Source organism: Pagrus major, chromosome 13 (assembly GCF_040436345.1).
Source record: "Pagrus major chromosome 13, Pma_NU_1.0".
Taxonomy (NCBI): Eukaryota; Metazoa; Chordata; class Actinopteri; order Spariformes; family Sparidae; genus Pagrus; species Pagrus major.
This window is the reverse complement of record NC_133227.1, coordinates 7,929,061-7,947,500: the sequence shown is the minus strand read 5'-3', so window position 1 is coordinate 7,947,500 and position 18,440 is coordinate 7,929,061. Positions and strand designations below refer to the sequence as shown.

General features: G+C 41.2%; 1 protein-coding gene across 2 annotated transcripts in view; it reads left to right on the top strand.

Annotated features, from left to right (window-relative positions):
• cadm2a (cell adhesion molecule 2a) overlaps positions 1-18,440 on the top strand; it is a 242,838-nt gene that overhangs the window by 166,845 nt on the left and 57,553 nt on the right. The window contains exons 2-3 of one of the 2 annotated variants that reach the window (XM_073479017.1): positions 593-619; positions 13,655-13,804. In XM_073479017.1, coding sequence (XP_073335118.1) covers positions 593-619; positions 13,655-13,804 — 177 coding nt within the window. The remainder of the gene's footprint in view (positions 1-592; positions 620-13,654; positions 13,805-18,440) is intronic. The other variant, XM_073479019.1, reaches the window with a different exon arrangement.

Below are 18,440 nucleotides of genomic sequence, written 5' to 3'. Positions count from 1 at the left end.
GACGACAGTCCTGTTTGTGCTTCTCCTCTCTGATTACAGTGCTGTCAGTCACAACCTAATATGGTGCACCGGTGTGTGCATGCATACAGTCTGTCCCGACTGACACACACACAAATCATTGCTTCCTGAATGTCCACATTAAAGAAGACAATCAACTGTAAAATTGTTATAAAGCCTGTAATCTCCACTAGAAATCAAATGAAGCACAACTCTCACTAATCAACAGCATGATATCTACAGTATGCCCATATCCTTACGGGTCTTGCAAGCTCATTAAAAAGCGACGAGCTTCCACGCCTGATCCAGATGATGTGACGCGACTAATTAAAAGGTGCCAAACTGTAAGGTCTCAATTTGCTGATGAGCTAAATCAGGACATTCTCTTTCAGGGTTGAAAGATTTCGGCACTCGTGATTGACATTCAAGACAAAGACAATGCTGTTTCTGCATATATATACGCGACAGATACAGGCACACGGTTCCTCCTGCAGTTATCTAATCAAATGCTCTGTCTTTGTTCTTTTGTTTCCTCTCTGTTTTTCTGCCTCTCTCGCTGTCCGTTCAACCCCTCTCCTCTACTCGGGGACTCCAGTGATGGCTTCAAAAGGCAAAGTTCGAGGTGAGTCGCGGCTGCGTTTCCCTGCTGTGCCTCTAACTCAGCCTGACAAAACTCATAACAGTGAAGCTGAATTTTTTTATTCTAAAAAATAATGGACTGAAGCTACAGGTTGTTTTCTTTTATTCTCTTGTTTTTGTTACTTCGTTCCCAAACAATCAAATCCTAATCTTTTCATCTAAGGTAGTTTTTAAATTGCGAAGGAGCAGGTTTTTTGTCATTCAGCAATTCCAAATTTCATTTCTGCCTTGTTTTGTGTTAATGGGATTTTTACTGAATTTAAGTAAACACACTGCATGAGACCATGTATTATTTACAAAAACAGTGGAAAACACGACTCTGACAAAATGGTTCGCTTGAGATCAGAATGTGTTTCTGCTTTTACAATGCTGTCAGCACCACAACATAAATGATGTCTCAGTGTTTACATCTGCCGGTAACTTACTCGAGCTTATAAACACTGAAGAGGACAGTCCGAGGTCATCAGATTAACAATCAAGTATTTAATTCTGTGATATTGCCTCACACCATTGCCTGACTCTGTAAAGGTGGCAGTAAATTACAGTGATCAAAATCTTCTCCATCATTCGCTGTGTCTGCAGGATGGCAGTGAGAGCGGATTATAGATCAGAGGGAGTCAGAGAGGAGAAGCAGAAGAGTGTTTATTTGAGAGGAGATAACTTGATTTCATTCAGCTGTGTGCTTCAGTAAATATGCCTCTAAAAAGTACAGATTTAGTCAACCACCACCGTAATCTCATTCTGTTCTATTACCATCTCTGGCTAATGATTACAGAAGCACAGGTCGCATCCTGAGCAGAGATGTAATCATAAGTCAAAAGAAAGCGTAGGCATTAGCTCAGAGAGGCATACCTTACTTGGCATATGTACAAATCAAATTGTATTCACAGATAATTGGTGAAATGCAACCTTTTTAGTTGTTGGTATAAGTGATAAAGTCATTAATTCAGTATGTGTTGTAAAGCATTTCCCTTAAGCCAGCGGTGACCAAACACTTTCCTTTGGAGGGCCACTTTACTTAATAAAAGCAAACACTATGATGCAAAGTGGTGCTAGGATCCCAAGTTCTTTGGACTTTCTGCACAATGTGTCACTCTTCCCACTGTGCTCTGATTATGAAAAGTGATTTTCATTAAATTTTCATTGGTGGACAGAATGCGGAAAGTCCAGAGGGCACAAACTAGACCATAAAGGTACAACGACATGAAAATATATGAGCCCAAATGAAAATATGATTGCATGCAGACTTAATAATTCGCAAATAATAAGAATAATCACTTTTAAAAAAAACACCTCATGTACAGTAAACACCTTGGTCACAATCAAGCGGCGAATCAAGGTGGGAAAAAGAATCTCATCTTGTCAACAGATGAAAATCGTTGTGTAAATGCTCTTTCCAATTACTTTTCTGTCTTCGGAAAATCTATACTCTTTCTGCACATACTCATCCAGTGGAGTCGAAAGTGTTCCCATGGGAGGACGGCCACCACCCTTCCTTCCATTGTTTGTCATTATGAGCACTCTCCACCACTTTTCCATGTGGTGAATCTTTCTTAAAACTCTTTTTTTAAATCACAGACATTTACTAGGGAGTTTCTGAATCATTGTGGGTATAGCAGTCCTTCTGTTTCGTAACTGCATCGGTCGTCTGTTATAAAACTACTTTTGTATAAACATACAACAGTAAACCAACCATACTGTATATCAAGAGATCATTTAGGTGTTGAAGAGTGATAGAGTTTTCTCCATCCTCTCATCATTCTCAGCAATAGCAGTGGTATAAACAGCATCACTTCCCCTTCCCTTCTACACTTCACTATTCACAGTTTCCTCTTTTTCCTGCTGCGTCTGAACGCGTAATTCATTTAAACCGCCTATGTCCGGGGCCGACGACCAGCCGCATGTGTTTGACCGTAATATCGCCGTCTTGTTCAGTGTAGACCCCCTCCTCTCTTTAAAGGCCACCCCCACCTGCCTATCATCCTCTTCTATCCTACTGTGACAGTATAGAAAATCCATTGCACTCTTAATAGGGGGAACAGAGGGTGTGTAGATCAGAGTCAAGCACATGTCTCCTTCCTGCTCCTCTGGCCGTTATAATGAGGCTATTGGTAGGAAAACATAACAAGCCAGATAAGATTCATGCTGATCAGTGGGCAGATAAAGGCTCAGCACACCTCAAAGCACGGTTCACTAGCGTGTGAGAGAGAGAGAGAGAGAGAGAGAGATGTGACTAAAGGACTGAGTGACTGGTTGAGGGTTCATTTCGCATATATTCATTTGTAAATGTGTGTATACAGTGCAGCCAATTACTGTATACAGCACCGGAGAGATGAATTTCCCTGTCTCCACATTTCCTTTTTTTTTTCTTTTTTTTTGACTGGTGGAAGATTAAATCAGGGTTATTTTAGGAAGATGTGGCAACATAACGGCGTCACTGTCAGGAGTGTAAACGAGATTGAAAAAGGACCTCATTAAACACAACACAGATATGTCGCACCTGTAAAGCCTGTGTGAGTGTACGCGCACAAGACACAGTTTCCAGGAACCTTTGACCTGCGCCTTTATAACTGCTCTTAATTTAAATCTACACATGTTGTTCACAGTCAGCGTTACTCAGAGTGAGTGTTGTGTTGCACAGTGTGTGATACAGGTGATACTAACTGAAGGTTGTATAATAGAGGTAATGCTTCAAATTAGGGGAAGTGCTTAACATTTTTCTCGTTTAAGACATAAACGAGAAAACACATGTATTCATCTTAATAAAGCAACAAAAACAATAAGTAAAGGTATAACAATGATATAATAGCTAAGTTAGTTAAACAATAAATGTAAATGTGATAGTATTAATAAAAGTAATAGTGCTCAGGATGTCTTAATCTAACAATAAACTAGTTTACTATGCTATTATTAAGGGAGACCTATTATGAGTTTTCGTTTTTTATCCTCTCCTCCAGCGTTTTATATTGGTTTTGTGCATGTTAAAGTAAAAAAGTTCAAAGTCCGCACCAACAGAAGCTCCTCTCTCCCACAGAAAACACTGCTCCTGAAACACTTCGTCAGTAGTCCCACCTTTTACTTAAGTTACTTTGTGACATCACACTATGTCACCATGTCACACATTTGCCTAATTTTTGCCTTGTGGCACATAAGAATTGATTTTGCGTGGCTGCTCTGTTTGCGGTGCTGGCTCAGGCATGTGTGAGCCAACCAGTCAGAGGAGACTGGGTGTTCAGGAGGCGGGGCCTTAAAGAGACAGGAGCTAAACAAGAGCGCTTCAGATAGAGGGGGAATACAGTGCTGCTCCACTGGACAGTATGAGAAATCCAATGTGTTTTTTGAGCATTACAACATGGAAACCTATTCTAGTAGTAACCCAAAATAAAATCATGAACCTGAAAATGAGCGTAATATGTCTCCTTTAACACTAATATAGTCTAATGTTAATACGCATCTCATTAGGACTTATAAGGGCCTTAATATCAAGCTTTCAACATAAGGGTTAGAAGTATAATTTTGTCTTGGATTGACAGTGAGTTGAGCTTGAGCACTATTTTTGCTTATATTTATGTACTCTTTTGCAAATTCTTGTTATTAACAGTATGCCTAATTAATCATCTCAACATGGTGTTAACTTGGGTTAAACACTGGGGGGGACAAAAAAGTGTTCAAACCAAGTTTGGGCTGTTATTATTATCATTATAATAGCCTGCAGGTGCAGGAAAGAGTTCACAGACGGTGTGAATATGGAAGACTTCCAATGTGTCTATTGGCTGGGAATGTTTTGCCACAGCAGGTAAAATAAGATCACAGAAGAAAACAGAGCAATCCTGAATGCAAGGGGACAAAAAGTTTTGTTGCAACCCCCCCCCCCCCCCCCCCATTCTGGCACCAGTGGCGATGATTGTCAGGCAAGTTCTGGAGTCATAAGGAGGATTTATGGATGCTTATTCATGGACATCGTGTAATATTTAAAGAGTTTTCCTCAAATTATGCACTCAAATGTACTCATGCTGGCTTAGCCAAGTCTCAGCTTTAGCTTTGAGCCGAGATCTTCAGTGTCAGCCCTGCCACTGTAGGCCCTGGCTGGAAGCTGTAGTAAAAAGAGCTTTGCAGCAGAGTTAAGTCTGACACATGAGCCAAATGATAAGAGCTGCTTTTAAAATCAGCACTTTTTGCTCACTGCATCTCGCAGATCTCCCCTGGGGTGAGAAGCATTTCCCCTGATCACTCTTAAATGAACAGTATCTGTCAACACATCACCACACATTAGAAAATCACACTGTGGCATGTTGATTTGGGGAATTGGGGAGTTTGGTGGCAGCAGTGATTAGTCTGATTTCCCTCCTGAATGCCACCCCAGTCTGCGATCATCCTGCTCTCGCCCCCGTATGAAAGCATAGGAAATGAATTGCAGTCCTGTGATAACAAGAAGAAGATGTCAAGCACATTGCTCCTTCACATCAGTTTGAGAAAATTTGAGAATCTCAATAGCGGACAATAACGCTGACTTCCCTGACCTTATGCTTTTATGACATTTAATTTACACAGCCTAGTAAGCCAGCAGGCATGTGAATGACTGCTAATATTACTTTGCCATTGCTTGGCCTTATATTGAGAGTGGGATTGTTTGAGGCTATACATATTGCACTTAGCCAAAGCTTTTCCTTCTGTGTCCTTGTAGCGCAGATGAATCTTAAAATGGACTGAAAATAACATTTAGTGTATATTGCACCGCTCACTCTCAGCTGCGTACATGCAGCATACACAGAAGTGATTATGTACAAAGAGTAAAACACAAGCACACAGAGAAAACGTTTTATATCTGCTTACATAAATCAGGGCAGCATAATTTAAACACCTGTTTTCTATGTGTCTGCTGAACATCTCAGGTAAAGCAACCAATCGGGAAACCTCTTTGGCTAGAAGGAAGCATTTGAAGGGGCACCATGTAGTTTTGGGGAAGAAATTCAAACGTTTAATATTTACAATATTAATGAGGTGATAATACAAACTCAGAAATATTTCCTTTTTCCATAACTGACTAAACAAGCTGTTCTCAGAGAAAAATAAGGTCCCAGAACTCTGTTTGAAGCTAGAAAGGTGGCAGGGTCCGCCACATATAAACAACGTGAAACAGTATGATATTTCGTTGTCCTTTAAGTTGAGTTTGTTTATTCAGTTTATTCAGTCATGAAAACAAAGATATTTTGTTTAGTTTGTTGAGGCATAAAAAACATTCATTGATGATCTTCCTCTTCTGATTAAAATGTCTTCCCCTAAAACTACATAGCGCACCTTTAAGATATCGTTAGTTTGTCTTTGCAGTCGCCTCAGTTGTTTACTCCCTCCCCTCCTTCTCCGCTTTCGCGTATCTATCAAAGAATGCACTTCTGTCCTTACCTAACTCGCCTTTGCTTCTTTCTTCCAGCTTTTTCCAGCTGGAAGAAAACAGTGTACAAAGTATTTATGAAGGCCAGGTTTACCTCAGTCATAAAACCATGAGATGTCTGCCCTTGGCTCAGAAAGGATACCGAGATCTCTGGCCATTCTGGACCGAGGGAGCCTGAACTCAGGCAGCTTACACACAGAGAATGGGCAGAGGTTTATATCTTTGCCCTTTAAATTGATGTGGCTGAATCAAGGGCAGGAACACTGGGCAAATGATATTGGCGCCTGGTCTGCAATTTGAAATGAGTGTGTGGGCTTTTATAAATGATGAGATATAGAATTTGCTTCTACTTAAAGTTCAGCAGTAGCAGTTTTTCACCGGTTATAAAAGAAAGAGAAGCTGCTGACCTTGTTGTGCTTTATACACACAAGAAGGTGCTATAGGAGGAAATTCTCCCTGGATGTAAAAGTCTGTTGATCTCAAAATCTACCAAAACCTGCGTCCCTCTCCTTCTGACTGCTCGTAACTCCTACCAAACTGTCCTCTTTCTGTCACTTATTGCCATGCTTGAACAACACCTAATAGCACTGTGCAGAAGTAGGTGATATTTTGCTGATCCGACTCCAGGGGTTGAGTCACATGTCAAGTTTGTGATGGCGGCACCAACAGCTGCCTGGTCTAATTACTGTATGTAAATGACAACAGCACCGCCATAGCCAGCCTCTCTGGTGCCGGATAATTAATTTCATATCTCCAGATCAGAAATGTCCATCCTGAGGTGGTTGTACGCCAGCGCTGAATACAAAGGTAGCTCCACCCTCTGCAGGGGTTGCATTCAATTTGCTCACAGCAGGAGTCTTATCACTGTCAAAAGGGAAAGTTTAGATTGGACACACACACACACACACACGGAAATTAACATACAGTTCACTCAGAAACACAAACAGAGCAAAGTAGAAAAATAGGAGATGCTATTAGCATAATAATAATGTGATTTATACAAATATTTCTAACTCATACAGCTCAGTTTATTAAAGGTCACTAAACTTTCAAATTTTCATTATGCATTATTACCAGTTCAGCCAGTCTGGTGTCTATGAATGGAATATATTACACATACCTTTATAGATCATTTGTGTGCCTGGATTGTTAGTTATCAATTTGTTGCATCATAAAAAAAAACAGAAAAAGATTTTTACAAAGGTAGACAATCAATATTTTTAGGGACGAAAATAAAAAAAAACGTTGGAGACAGTGGGACCCGTATTACAAACTGATATGCTTCATTAATTATACGGAAGACAAATTGAGATTATTTCAACTTGGCAATGTAAATGTGGTTGTGTCCCCATTCCAACCGATATGGCTCTAAACGCTTTTTAATTTCATTTTTCATTCTGTCAGTACAAATTATTCTAACTTGCAAAAGACGAATATATGACATGTTCCGAAGAAACAGGAAGGCGTTTGTGTGAAAACTGCCGCAGTGGGAGGAAGAGTCCCAGAGCGTGAGGGCAGGCACTGATGAGGCACTTGTCTGATATGTTCCAGGAAGTTGCTAACAACATTTTGTGTTCCATAATATCAACTAAAATTGGTTCTCTCCCAGAGATAATAAAAAAAAGAATTGCCTGGAAGTTACAGTGCATTTGTGCTTTAAGCATTTTGCTGATGCTCTAAACCAGTGAAGAGGTTTGAGGGATACGTATTCTTGCTCAAGGACCCTGTGACAGGATAAATGGCTGGCTGATGAATTCACACCAGCTCTTGGGATGATCAAACTCTTGACCTTGTGCTGGTCTCTCCAATCACCAGGCCACCCTGCTGCCTGAGAATCACTCAGTCTGAGTGGCTTGTGTATCCAGCTGTGTAGCCACCTGTGTAACCTTATAGATGCTAGCTGCTCACGGCAAAACTGTCATGTCCTGTGTATTCTTTTGGATCTCATTTATGATTTTCTGAGTTGGATGTATTTTGTGTCTGTGCCAGTGAGTGAGAACACTTTGAAATGGTACCTTGTGGTTGGTGTGGTTTGAAGTTCACATTTTTCCCACAACTTTTATGATACTACTACTACTACTAATACTAGTTGATTTTCTTTTCCATTACCAGTATAAACGTGCCAAGTAGGGGTGTAAATCGCAAGTTTCATCATGCTATGATATTATATTAATTCTTTGGACAACGATACAATATTTGTCGAAATCAAAAAGTCTGCCACGATACGATTTTGATTCGATTTGACACAGAGGCCTGCAATCGATATGAGATGATGTCATATGCACCATTTAACACAATAAGTACATTTCTGAGAAACCACAGATAAGTTAAACCTCTATGTTGTTTATGTTGGAACTTTAAGTTTGTTTAAGCTTCTATTTTCAATTTATCTCTTGTCACAATGCTGATGTTATGCTCTGGTCAAAATATCCAGTGGTTTCTCACTTCTGAATGCTGAAACACAAACTCGAACCATGATAAGTTGTTCAGCAGCCTCGTCGCCTGTAACTCCACCACCATCCACTCCACCCCACGACATGAAAGTCAGGTAATAAACATGTAATATAAACGTGATATGACACGTTTTTTCAGACATGTCAATACGGTACGTGGCCTATGACCACGTACCTGTGGTTTGCAGAAACATTAACTACTAATATTTTATCGTGGCGACTGGGCTGCACCAGACTGCCTTCAAGTAGTTTTGCGCTGACATCAGATGGTCATCATTTTGAGACAAATGGTAATTTCCTCTTCCTCTTCCAGACCCATTGTGTCACCCTGTCTCCATTTTTCAAGCAAGAACATTTCAAACATTTTTATTTTCATCAAGTTAGGACAACCGTGTCATCAGGTAAAGACACAGCTTCAGCCGGTAGCACGGTTATAGTGGAGATTTAAATCCCTGCCATGATGTCAGTCAAGCCAAGCCAGCACATGTGAGAAATGTCTTCATGTTGTTCATGATGTTTTTTTGTTTGTTTTTTTACCTTGAGTTTAAAAATAAATAAAAAGAAGATATTGCTCTATAAGGCAGTGCAGTTTAATTTCAAGTGTAAATTTCACCAAACTTGAGTAATTGAAGGATAATTATGTTGTGTTAAAACAAACCTTGAGGTTAGTAAAACTTATCTGGAAGGGGAAACAGGTGCAAGCAATAAGATTATAACCAAACTGCTCATGGCTCATATCTGTCACCGTTTGCATACTGTACCACCTTTTTGGGTCAACAACACAGTTCTTTTGTTGCAATTTTGTGATTACCTACAGTTCACTCTGTTTCTTGCTCGTGGCGACATCATGGAGACTCAGAAATCGCTTTGATGGTTTCATACCGAACAGAAATGATAGCGCTGTGAAGACATGACTCCGAACTTATCCTGTGAATTTAAATGTACAGTGATGAAATCCCAAGCATGCATTTATAAGCTACCTTCGACCGGCTTAAAAGGTGTCTCAGCTAATCAAAAACTGCGGGGCTGCCTCTATCCATTTTGTAATCCTGTATTCCCAGCCATACATCATATCTCTACAGTTCAGTTGAGCTCCAGTCCTGGTATAAAGGTCAGTAGCTCCAGGCTGTCCGTCTGTCTGCCTGCATCTCTCTCTTTTTCTCTGCTCCTTGAATGCCTAAATAAGAAAGGTTAGGAGACTCAGCTGCTCTTGCTTGAAAGGTCATGTCGGAGAGCAGACAGGAAGCATCCAGGATACTCTTATCAGTATTATTTGTCCGGTAGTTTGCTTTGGCAACAGGTGATGTGTGTCTGAATGCGGCTTCGTGTCCTGTGAATATCTCTACTGACTGCTTTTGGAATAAGTAATAGTTTGATCTTTTGAGAAAAACTGGCTGCAGTACTTTATGTGGCGGGAGGCAGAAGTCCAGATGATTGTGGGGAAGCTCTGCGGCATGACTTGATTATTAGCCAGTGAATACACTGGTGGAGTGTTGAGTGGTCCCATTTAAACTTAAGATTCAGCTCATCTAGAGAGACAGCTGTGTGGGGACGAGCTCAAGGTTAGCGTCTCCAGATGAACTAATGATTTGTTGTTTGTTTAGAGGCAGCTGTAAACAGTCACCATCCCAGATGATTCTTGCATTGCTCTATATGGTGACATATACAGAATCTAATTCAAGCTAAAGAATGCAAAGCTAATTTCATTATGCCATTACCACATAATGGCATGCAGATGAGGACGTTGTTGACCTGGCTTAGCCTCGGCATGTCAGTCAAAGTGGAGGGCAATTAGAGTGACCCCACTCTCCGAGAGAGATAGAGCACAATTGAGCACAAGAAAGAAGGTAGGATCAAGATAAATTTGAAAGACCGAGAGTCAGAGAGAATATGAAAATGAGAGACTAAGAAAGTGGAAATGCCACCCTTCAGGGATCAACTAGAGGAGGGAAAGCGACAGAAAGAGAGAGAGACAGAGGAACAGAGAGCAGGGAATTGAGTGGAATGGATGTGAACTGGAAAAGACAGAGCAAGAAACTGAAAGTAGGAGAGAGCGGTGGAGTTGAAGTGAGAGAAGGACCTAAATTTAGACATGGAAATCAGGAGAGAACAGCTGCCTCCTTCCCTCAGGAGATACATTAAAATCAGGTCTGGGTGGCCAGAGGGGAGGATGGGAGAACCTACTCCACCGGCCAATTAGGTGCACGGAGCACTGCACTGTTCTAATATAACCATCATTGTGGCCCCTTTGGCCCTTTCAGTCCCACTGGACTGTGTGACACTGACGCAGGGCTTAGACAGAGGGATCCCCGGACTATTGTAACTCTGTGTAGTGCCACTGGAGAGGAGGAGAGGAGTAAAGGTAGGGAAAGGCAAAGAGAGACTTGGATATTTCTAATGTTTTGCCTCTGTCCTGATCAGTGAACATATTAAAAAAAAAATGGATGCAGGGTCTCATGTGTGACAGCTGAGAGTGTTGAAAATCGTTACTGTTACATCATAGATTCTCTCTAATTCTTCCTGTTTAACATCTTTAACTGTGCAGAAATAATCTCTATATGAATGCAGAATCTGTCGGCAATGGACAAGATTTTGGTATCTGAAGTGTTTCTGGTTTTCATTCATTATCATGACTGAATAAACGACAGACCTTAAAGGGCAACACAATTTCTTACCCTTTTACTTTAAATTTGCCCCTTTAGATCTATCCACGTTCATATGCAGATATTGGTTTATAGTATTAGCCTAAATGTTGGTTTGTTTCCATTCTCGCGTGTCAAGTTGCTAATCAGACTGCAGACAATGACCAACACCCAAAAGAGGAAGTCTTGGCCCGAATATCCATTATCTGGATATTCACTTGTTACACCGGATGGTCCAAAACATTGCCCGTTGCCCCCAGAGGCTAAATCAATGTGAGATTGGGAAATAGAAAAGAAAAGAAAGAAAAACTTCTTAAATTAACTGCAATCCGCAACAGAGTCTAATAAACTGTTAAATGCAAATGCTACACTGACCCTGGGCGGAAAAGACCATGCTTCACACGTTTTACTGGAGCCTGGTCGTATTAAAGCGATATCACCAAGGCCTGTAATAAAGCAATAGGCACCGGTAAAAACAAGGGAAAAACAATGGAAAATATATTTTTTAAGACAAAGCCATAGTCGCATGAACTATTTGAATTTTTAGAATCTAATAACTATTCGATAATTAGGACCCATCTCTGAATTCTTGCAGTGCATTTCAAATGCTATTGTATCATGATGTGTTTCTGTTTCATAGTCTGGATGGATAAAACATTTTTAGAAAGTACCCATATTACCAAGAGGGCATGTTTGGCACTTTTGCATGTTTGCCATAACAAATTCTCGTTTGTCAAAAGCAGATCATTTAAAGAACAAGCATGCAGATTATATTTTGAGGCATGAGTACAGAGTTAACAATACAACAAGCAAACACATCCCCGGAGTGTCTCCCATCTTCACTGACGTATCCACCGCCGTAATGAACTACAATTATACACTCATATTGTCATATTGTGCACCTCACTCAAGAATCGTCAGTGCTACCATTCGCCGTGCTGGTTAACTTCCCTTTGTGGCCAGCACAAAGGAAATAAAAAGCATCACACCGGGCTGCATGTCGCCCAACTGCGTGAGTGAGAAAAATGGGGAAAAGTAAGTGATTTAAAGAGGGGAAGTAATAAAGAGAGCGAGGGGCAGGCGCGGGAGAACGGTAAATCGTTGGCAGATCATGCCTCATGCAAAACTTTCATGAATAAAACATATTCCTAGCCTCCCATAGCTCTGATCCATTTTTCCTCCGTTTCCCTCCTCTTCCCCTCTCTATCTCTCACACGCATGATTAACCTCGGGAGGCCTTAATCAACACTGGAAATGACCCGTGCTCCTTGACTTACCCCTCTCTGCCTCTCCTCTCCTCCCCTCCCTCACCTCATCCTCTCTCCTCCTCGGCACGTCCTCTACCACAGGTCCGTCGGTGATGGGCTCTGCCTCACCTGCTAACCCTGCAGATGAGCGCTGTGCGAGGGTTTGTTTATCTTGCTCGTGCAGTCATTAACTCAAGGAAAACCGATGAATGTCGAAACGCTGAATGTGACATTTGAAGCATTTGAATGGAAATGTATCAAACTGAATCGCACAGAAATTGGATTTAAAAGCTAAATATTTCCTATTTCTTTCTTTCCTTATATATGTTTTCTCCCTTTTTTTCAGTTTTATGATCCTTTCCTGGGGGGATGGCGGTCTAAGACGGGAGAGTTAGCTGGAGATGAATAATCTTTCTTACTTAAGCCTTTATTCACACAGTCTTTAAAACCTGTCCTCTGGGGATAGGGACAGGGATAGATTTATGGTTATTATTATTTACTTGCTTAAAGCCTCCCTCGCACCCATGTACACACAAAAGCACCCGCGCGCGCACACACACACACACATGCACCAAAGCACACAAACACACACAGAGCAGCGAGAGCTGTCCGGAGTTCTGAAAACTGGCAGCTATTGACGAAGCAGTTGCAAAGGCGACCTGTCCATGGTGCTGAAAGCCAGCTCTGCTCGGCCACAAAGAATTATATAACTCTTGTTTATCTTCCTGTTTCTCTCATTGAATTACACACACACACACACACACACATCCACACATGCTCACAGGTCCATGGAGAGCGTTTTTTAATTGGTCTTCCCTGTGTAGTCGAGGTTTCAGGGTTGGTACCGCAGGCTAAATGCCCCCTGTGTGTTCTATGTTAGGGTCCAATTTAGCACACAGTAGTGACTGGCCATCATGCCTGAACATTTGTTTTTTAATTAGGGTGTTAAGTGTTTTTTCAACGACATAAACCAGATTCCCCTTCTTTGTCCTGCAGTGTGGAGTGCTGAGGAGCTGATTAGCTCTTCCAGTGACTGAAAAAGTCTTTATTTTAGACACATCTTCATCACATTACTTTATAGTCTAGCTTTATAGTTTGAATCTTGATCATCCTCGTACTGAATTTAAATGTATTAAGCGATTTTAATTAACCAAGCAACCTCACAAATCAAGCAATCAAAAACGTACCATCTGTCTCACTCCATCTACCTCGGCATCGTTCTCTCTTCCTCCTGACGCATCCTCATCTTCTCTCACACGTTTCTTCTTATCTGTCATGTCGCAGGCGCCAGTGGTCAGTACCCTCTGGTTCAGAATATGACGGTGACAGAGGGTGGGACTGCGAACCTGACCTGCCGTGTGGAGTATAATGACAACACCTCCCTCCAGTGGTCAAACCCAGCACAGCAGACCCTCTTCTTCGGGGACAAGAAAGGTGAGTTGCAGACTGACAGACAGACAGACAGCAGCAGCAGCAGCCACACAGCAGATGTTACAACATATCCCCCATGTTAGGTTTGTGGCACCTGAGAAATGCACAAAAATAGGGTTTTTTTTCTTAAGGTTGGAGAGTAACCTGAAAATCCCCCGTGTATCCCCGTGTGTTTGTCACTTGAATAAGCTGCTGTCTGTGATGTGACATAGCATCTGTCCCACCTTTCATGTGTCTGCGTTTTCTTGTTGCTGTCCTCTTTTCACCTGGAGAAAGATACACACTTTAAAAGCTTTCCTCCTGGAATAGAGAGTATGTGGCTATTATTGCAGTTTTTTACTATATCCCTCGACCTTATACACACACACACTCACACACACTTAGACACACACAAGCCACTCTGCTAAGGAAAACACTTGATGTCGATGGCTGTTCGGTTTTTCTAACTTGTTTATGCCTGAGCATCACCTGCCAGAAACAATTTGAGGGCTTTAATAATCTGCTTTTTTATTTGTGTGTGTGCAGTCCATATTACTTCAGTGTCAAAATTGTTTATAGAGTATATTTGATAGTTGGAAAGTAAAAAAATGAATAAACACAAGTGTAACTGGTTGTGTTTCAGTCGAAGGTGCGTGCTACTGTGGTCGCTGCAGTAGCTCCGGTGATTGCTGTCATTGATTTGTATTGATCTCTTGTACAAGCATGATCAGTACAAACCCTGGGAAAGGTTCACTGCGTCCCAGGAAAGGGAAGCTGCTGTGTAATTCCTTTACTTTTCTATTTTATCAAAAGATGCATACTCAAAAGTTTAATATTTGATGTGGAACGTCAGAAACAGCCCACACACTCTGAAAGTCGACCATTCACCCCGCTGTGTAAGTGACCTTCACTGCGGTCCTGTAGCTCGCACTGCCTCCAGCACATACAGTGCAGTGTGAATTAAATCTCAGCCAAGTACAAACCTAATCACCTGAGTCTCGGATGCTACAGCATCATGGCCTTGTGTATAATTGATGGTGGTCACATATAATCAAAGACCCGCTTTTACATTTTGAGGTACAGCATGAACATAAATTGGCAATGGCGTTAACTTTGTTTTGCACCCAATTAGCTATTTTGTGGTGTATTGGGTCAAGGTATCGTCATGGGTTACAGACATGAATGAAAAGACATTTTCAACACAAATGCAGTTTTGTAGCACAGAAATGTTGAAGACGGAGGTAATATTTTAGAATAGTCACAATAATGAAACCTGGCAGGCAAACAATACTGATTCCACTTGAAATGATGTAAAACTAATGAGTGAAGATTCCGGTCCAATGCTGTAAACATGCCCAATGGGAAGGATTTCAACAATGTTTTAGAAAATAGAGAAAATCAGTTTACTTGTTACAGGAGACTTATTATGCTTTTTGTGTTTTTTTCCTTTCCTCCAGTGTGTTATTTAAATTTAATAAAATATAATGTTAAAACAGTGAAAGTATGCAGCTTCAGAAGCTCCTCTCTTCCACAGAAAACACTGCTCCTCAAACGCCTCATCAGTAGTCCCACCTTTAATTTTGTGACTTTGTGATAACTTTTGCCTAGCAGCTAGTTTGGCACTAAGAATTGATTTAGCGCAGCTTCGTTGTTCTTGTTAGCAATGCTGGCTCAGGTGTGTGTGAGCTGACCAATCAAAGGAGGCTGGTTATTTGGAAGACAGGGCCTGAAAGAGACAGGAGCTAGAACAGAGAGACAGAGGGGGGGATACAGTGCTGCAGCACTGGACAGTATGAGGAGACGGATGTGTTTTTTGCGCACTAAAGCATGTAAACCTGTTCTAGTAGTAACCTAAATTAAGTTATGAACCTGAAAATGAGCATAATATGTCTCCTTTAAAATGTGTTTACTCAAACTAACAGTTCAAATTAGTGCATTTAGCATAGGCTAAGCTAATACATATAGCTAAACTAGTAAACTAAGAAAGAAAGTTTTGTAATCAAGGGCTTAAACAACATCATTTACCTCACTCTCCACTTCCTGAGAGAAAATAGCCTGAGAATAATGTGCTCTGCAGAAAACACTAAGAGCTATGTATAATAAACAGTTTATATACTAGAGACCTGCAGAGAAATTCCTTCCATTAAACAGATGCAAACCCTTGTTATCTTTGCACACATTTACAGGCGTGAGGATGCACACACACACACACACACACACACACACACACACACACACTAACATATACACACTCACAAAGCCACCAATGTTTTAATGGCTAATAAGTACAAAGCGTTTATTCCTGACCTTTCACACCCTCTTCAGTAAAGTCCCCATAAAGAGGATTCATGGGTGTTATTTTGTTGGTTCATGCCTGCTGAAATGATTGTGCCCTGTGCGTCTCTCAGCTGTATTAGTCGAGTGTAATAGAGTATGAATCACACTCTCTTGTAAGTGTCTGGATTAAGCACATATGGGATTTACACAGTCCTCTTCCATTATCCTGCTGCCCACTGGGCTGCCTTGTGCATTCGTATTCACGCACTGTGTGTGTCTGTGTCTGTGTGTGTGTGCTTGTGTGCACTTGTGTGTCTGTGTTTGTATGTATTTTCGCACACAGCAGCTGAATGCATACATGTGCAAAGCATTTCAATTTTCAAACCATTCACATTTTCACTTACCTGCCTTTTTCCGGAAAGAGCAGCAGTAAAAAGCCGCACTGAACATCAAATTCAACAGTTGATGTTCTCTGCAGGTTATTCCATATCACACCAGGGGTCGGGCTTGGGGGTCTATTTCATGGCATTTCCAGTGCAGAGCTCTGGGATTGGAAATGAAAAAGCTGCCAAGGACACTCTTATTATCAGAAACGCAAAGGGATACTACTGGGGCTCCAGGATTGCGATGCTGTTTGGGCTTGCGTGTGTGTGTCACTATGTGTGTCAATGTGTGTGTGTGTGCTTTGGGAGTTGTCTTGCCGAACATGGCAAATTCAAATGCACATGCTGATGGGCGCACTGAGATGGTGAGTGTTTCCAAAGTGCCACTGGCAGTCTGAGAAAGGAGAGATGTCTCAGCTGCAAACGCCTTTGAGCACAGTAGGTTTCAGATTAATTTTCCCTGCTGCCTGTTGGGAAGAAGAAGATGGGGATTAGGGCGGCACATAGTTGCTCAGACATACAACCCCAACTCGCCAACTTTTCGCAGGCTTTGTTCGGTTAGAATTAGCTGTAATGGAGCAACATCTACCTCCTTTAATGTTAATGACTGACTCTGCATCAGTTCACTCTTAAAGATCCCATATTATACTCATTTTCAGGTTCATACTTCATACTAATTTTGTGTGCCTACTGGAACAGGTTTACCTGCTTGTTCTGAAAACATATTTTTTGATACTTGATCTTTAAGACCCTCCTCCTGAAAAGCCTAGTCTTCTCTGATTGGTCAGCTCCTACAGGCCTGAGCAGGCACCAACCACTGTGTTTCTGCATCAGCTCTGCCACAGCCAAAGGAACAGTTTTATGAATACGGGCTGTGCGCGTTAAACCATCTATTGAGCGCTTTTATATATTCATAGTTCACAGTTTTCACGATATTGGACCTTTAAAAAGTAAAAGTTTGTCCTGCGTATGCTTTATTTGGAAATCAGTGCAGAAATTTAAACCACAGTGAAGAAGTCTGAGTTTTCTAATAATTTCTGTTCTATTTGCAAAGAGTACATCTATGTAACTCATTCATTTCATCTTGTTTAAAAGATACATAGAAATGATACATTTTCCACTTTCATCTTCCAGAATAGAAATAATATCACAGACTTCTGTATACGCACGCATCTGAATCTGAAATGTTTGTCGTCTAATTCAACAGATTGCAGTCTGTGACTGCAACATGTGCCCGCATGTGCATGTGTCCTATCTCAGAGAGTGTCACTTACATCCTCTATTAAAGCCAGCCACAGAGCATTTGCATAAACGTATTGGTTTTTCAAAGAGATGTGCAGCAGCTGTCTCCGTTACAGTCCTTTGAGTGGTGCCGGCTTTCGCGGCTGTTGTTGTTTAACGTCAGGGCTGAGGCCCACCTCGAAGACGTTTAGTCGGATGAAAGAGGCTCCTCTTGTCTTCCGTCCTCTCAAAGGTGCTCCGATGGCTGTGAAGAGCTGTTTGAATTTCGAACAAGTCATTGTCCCGAAAGTAGCCAATTTTGTCCTTTCCGTCACTTACCACTGAGGGAGTTAAGCTGTGCTTCGACAGCGAGAGCGAGAGATGAGCGCTGGGCAAGAGGGATTCTCTCTTTTATAAGATTCAAAAGAGGCTAATATCATTTTACAAATTGCCCTTTTGGTTTCATGTAATTCAAGACTTGATAATAGCTTTATTTCTTGGATTGAGAAATTTTGCATTGAGGCATAATTACAATTTATCCGTTATTCCCATGCTGGAAAGAACCTATGTGTAATTACTTTCCAGGCAAAATTTGCTGGCCTATTAAGTGGACTCATGACGTGTGAGCACTGGCTAAGGTATGACATTTAAATCATTTATTCAACACGGTTTGCAGCAATTAGCTAACAGTTTTTCATCCCATGTCCTCACCCACATCTGTGTTTTCATTATCAACCTACAGAACTCTCTTCATCTTTTCTTTAATTATCTGTCCACCC